This window comes from Leopardus geoffroyi, chromosome D3, assembly GCF_018350155.1.
Source record: "Leopardus geoffroyi isolate Oge1 chromosome D3, O.geoffroyi_Oge1_pat1.0, whole genome shotgun sequence".
Taxonomy (NCBI): Eukaryota; Metazoa; Chordata; class Mammalia; order Carnivora; family Felidae; genus Leopardus; species Leopardus geoffroyi.
In genome coordinates, this window is record NC_059339.1 from 28,214,224 (window position 1) to 28,217,362 (window position 3,139).

Consider the following 3,139-nt stretch of genomic DNA (forward strand, 5'->3'; position numbering starts at 1 on the left):
TCCTTTCCTTCCCTGGAAGTGGATTTCTTTCACATGGGCTGGGAGCTCTTTGGGTACCTACTGTCAGGATGACCTCAAAGACCTTCAGCACAGACACCAGAAGGAGCTGATTGGCAGACTGCCAGCACCAAGGGGAGACAACGTCACAGCTGGGTGTTTTTCTGCACTCTGCTCTCAAAATTGTTGCAGATGTGGATCATCTTGCAGCCCTTTCTAGAATTAAAAATGAGTTCTTGGGGCACCTGGGTGGCTCAGATGGTTAAGAGTCAGACTCTTGATTTGCCTCAGGTCATGATCTGACATTCCTGGGATTGAGCCCCAAGCTGTGAGCCCAGAGCCTGCTTGGGGTTTTCTCTCTCCCTCTCTCTCTCTGCCCCTCTCCCACTCAGGTGCACACTCTCTCTTCCAAAAACAATTAAATAAACTTAAAAAAAAAAAATACAACGTGTTCTCATCCCAGTGTCTGGTTCTGCTTATGGCTCTTAAATAGCAACTCAGATCATCCACACCTTGGAGTGACTCATTTTGTTTTTCTCTTCTTTCTTTTGCCTCCACCAGAGGAAGAGCTGAGAGCCCCCTTTACTCCCTGGGCTTCCCTCTGTGGCTGTGCCTTGCTGAGAAAGTTCTAGACTGAGATGAGGAGAGAAGGGACAATGGAGATGGTTGATTTCATGTGGTCCAAGGGATGCCCAGATTCAACATTATTTCTATGTGTGTCTGTGAAGGTGTCTCTGAATGACATTAGCATTTAAACCAGTGTGCTCATGAAAGCAGGTGGCCCTCCCCACACGGGTGAGCATCTTCCAGTCCATGGAGGGCCTGAACAGAACAGAAAGGGGGAGAAAGGTGGAATTCACCCCTTTCCACTTCTTGTCTGCCTGCTGAGCTGTGAAATTGGTCTTCTCCTGCCCTTGGACTGGGCTTTATCGGCTCCCCTGGTTCTCAGGCTTTTGGACTCAGACTGAGGTGCACCACTGGCTTTCCTGGGTCTACAACCTGCACGTGGCAGATCATGGCAGATCATGGCAATCTCCATAATTGGGAGAGGCAATTCCTCATAATAAATCTCTTCCTATGTATATATCCTATTGGTTCTATTTCTCTGGAGAACCCTGCTTAACTGAGGTACATGAGTCTTCATCTGAGCATCCCAACAGCCTCCAGCTACACAACCCGCACAGCTTTGTGGGTAGCGCTAAGCAGAGAGCAGGCCCCAGGCCTTGGGAAATGCTTGGTGACGGGGTCAAACTCAGGTGGAACAGGGATGGGACCAATAGATCGTCTAGGTGCAGGGTCTGGCCAAGGAGTGGGCTGAGGTCCATGGGAGTCTGCCTTACCCACTCCCTGGGGAGACTTGTGAAGAGCAGAGTGTCAGAAGAGCTGGGGCCAGGCCTCTGCAGGATGCTGATGGGGGAAAAGGCTGCTCTACCTCTGCCCCCACCTGCCTTGAGCCCCAGGTGGGGGTCCCCAAGGCCCTCCTGGTGCTTCCTTCTCAGAAGCTGTGGGTTCCTGCTGCTACATTCTAGGAGGGAAAGGGGGCTGGGTTTGGTGGGAGGGAATGGCAGGAGTGTGGAAGGGGACAGAGTATCCCACTCACCCCAGAACCCCAGAATTTCTGCTGTACAAAGCAAGTGTTTTCACCCCCGTGAGGATGTGTCCTCTCTACTGCTTCACCAGGCATGTCAGTTTGGACAAGAACCAGATTTCTGTGGGGTTCAGCTTCCTCAGGAGGATAGTGAGGTTACTCTACCTCAGGGATCCAACTTTGCAGGCTGGCCTCCTGGGCAATGGTCCGTGAGCCTCAGGCAGGTGCTTCCTCCCTGGACGCTCCCATGGGGCCAAAGAAAGAGCCACAAAGGCTGCCATGTGGCCATTCCCCAACTGACACTGCAAACTCAAGAAAGTTCAGGAAAGTGGTGGCTGAGAACCAGGCGTGCAGTGACCCCACCCCTGGGATGCTGGCCCAGCCCCGAGATGGTCCCAGGAGCCCTGGCAGCACAAAGAAGACAGAGTTCAGCACCATGTCGTGGATTCCTGTCCTGCTGGCACTCTTCACCCACTGGGCAGGTGAGAACACCCCAGAGCTAACAACCCCTGGCCCCATCCCCTGCCCTCCTCTGCCTATATGCTCAGGTGCTTCTCTGTCCCCAGGCTGTGTCTCTCAGCCCATCCTGAACCAGCCGCCATTTGTGTCCTCGCCCCTTGGAACAACAATCCGTCTGGCCTGCACCTTGAGCAGAGACTACGATGTCAGGATTTATAACATCTACTGGTACCAGCAGAGGCCCGGCCACCCTCCAAGATTCTTGCTGAGATATTTCTCCCACTCAGACCACAGCCAGGGCTTCAAGATTCCCCCTCGCTTCTCTGGATCCAAAGATGTGGCCAAGAACACGGGCTATTTGAGCATCTCCGGGCTGCAGCCTGAGGATGAGGCTATGTATTACTGTTCTCTGGGATTCCAGGTGTTGGATAAAGAAAGGGAGATGAGGGGAGAGAGAAGGGAAGAAAAGGAGCCTGCTGTTTTGGGGTCCCCAGCACCCCCAGACACACTTACGTTGAACTAGGGACCAAAGGGCACACTTCCTCAGAAAGAGGCGAGTATGGGCAAGGAGGGTGGGCTATGGGCTTCACAGAGCAAAGGAGAAAGCTGCTCAGCTTCTTCCTGTCCAGAAACTTGCTTAGACCCCCCCGAATGTGGGATTTGGGGATTAAAGTTGCTTGTGTCTTGAGAAGTTGTCTTGCTGAGTTTGTATGCCTGGTGTGCCAAATTGTTTTGAGGAGGCCTCAGATGTTCTGGGAAAGGTGAGAATGAGTGGGATGCATCCTAGAACCAGCCTAGGGTGATAGCGCAGGAGACTGGCTAGGCAAAGTGCTAGCCCCTGCTCTTGTGGGTTCTGAGGGGCAGGAGCTGCACCCTGGGGGACGCTTCTGTTGAGGACAGTCTGCTCTATTGTGCAGGAGTTACAGGGTCAACAACTTAGAAAACGCCTCTATTGGGCCTCTGGGGAGGACAGTGGGTCCTGAGTGATAGGTCTGGAGCGGGTCCTCCACGTCGGTATTCTGACATTGGGACAGTCACTTCTCTGTTGTGAGGCTGTCTTGTGCACTGTAGGATGTCCAGCAACATCCCTGGCCT

General features: G+C 53.1%; 1 protein-coding gene across 1 annotated transcript; it reads left to right on the forward strand.

Annotated features, from left to right (window-relative positions):
• Window positions 1-1,959: 1,959 nt before the first annotated feature.
• On the forward strand, window positions 1,960-2,732 carry LOC123587757 (immunoglobulin iota chain-like). Its single transcript, XM_045457729.1, has 2 exons — window positions 1,960-2,067; window positions 2,152-2,732. Exons 1-2 carry the CDS (start codon window positions 2,022-2,024, stop codon window positions 2,565-2,567), a joined length of 462 nt encoding a protein of 153 aa, XP_045313685.1. The 5' UTR covers window positions 1,960-2,021; the 3' UTR covers window positions 2,568-2,732.
• The last annotated feature ends 407 nt before the right edge of the window (window positions 2,733-3,139 follow it).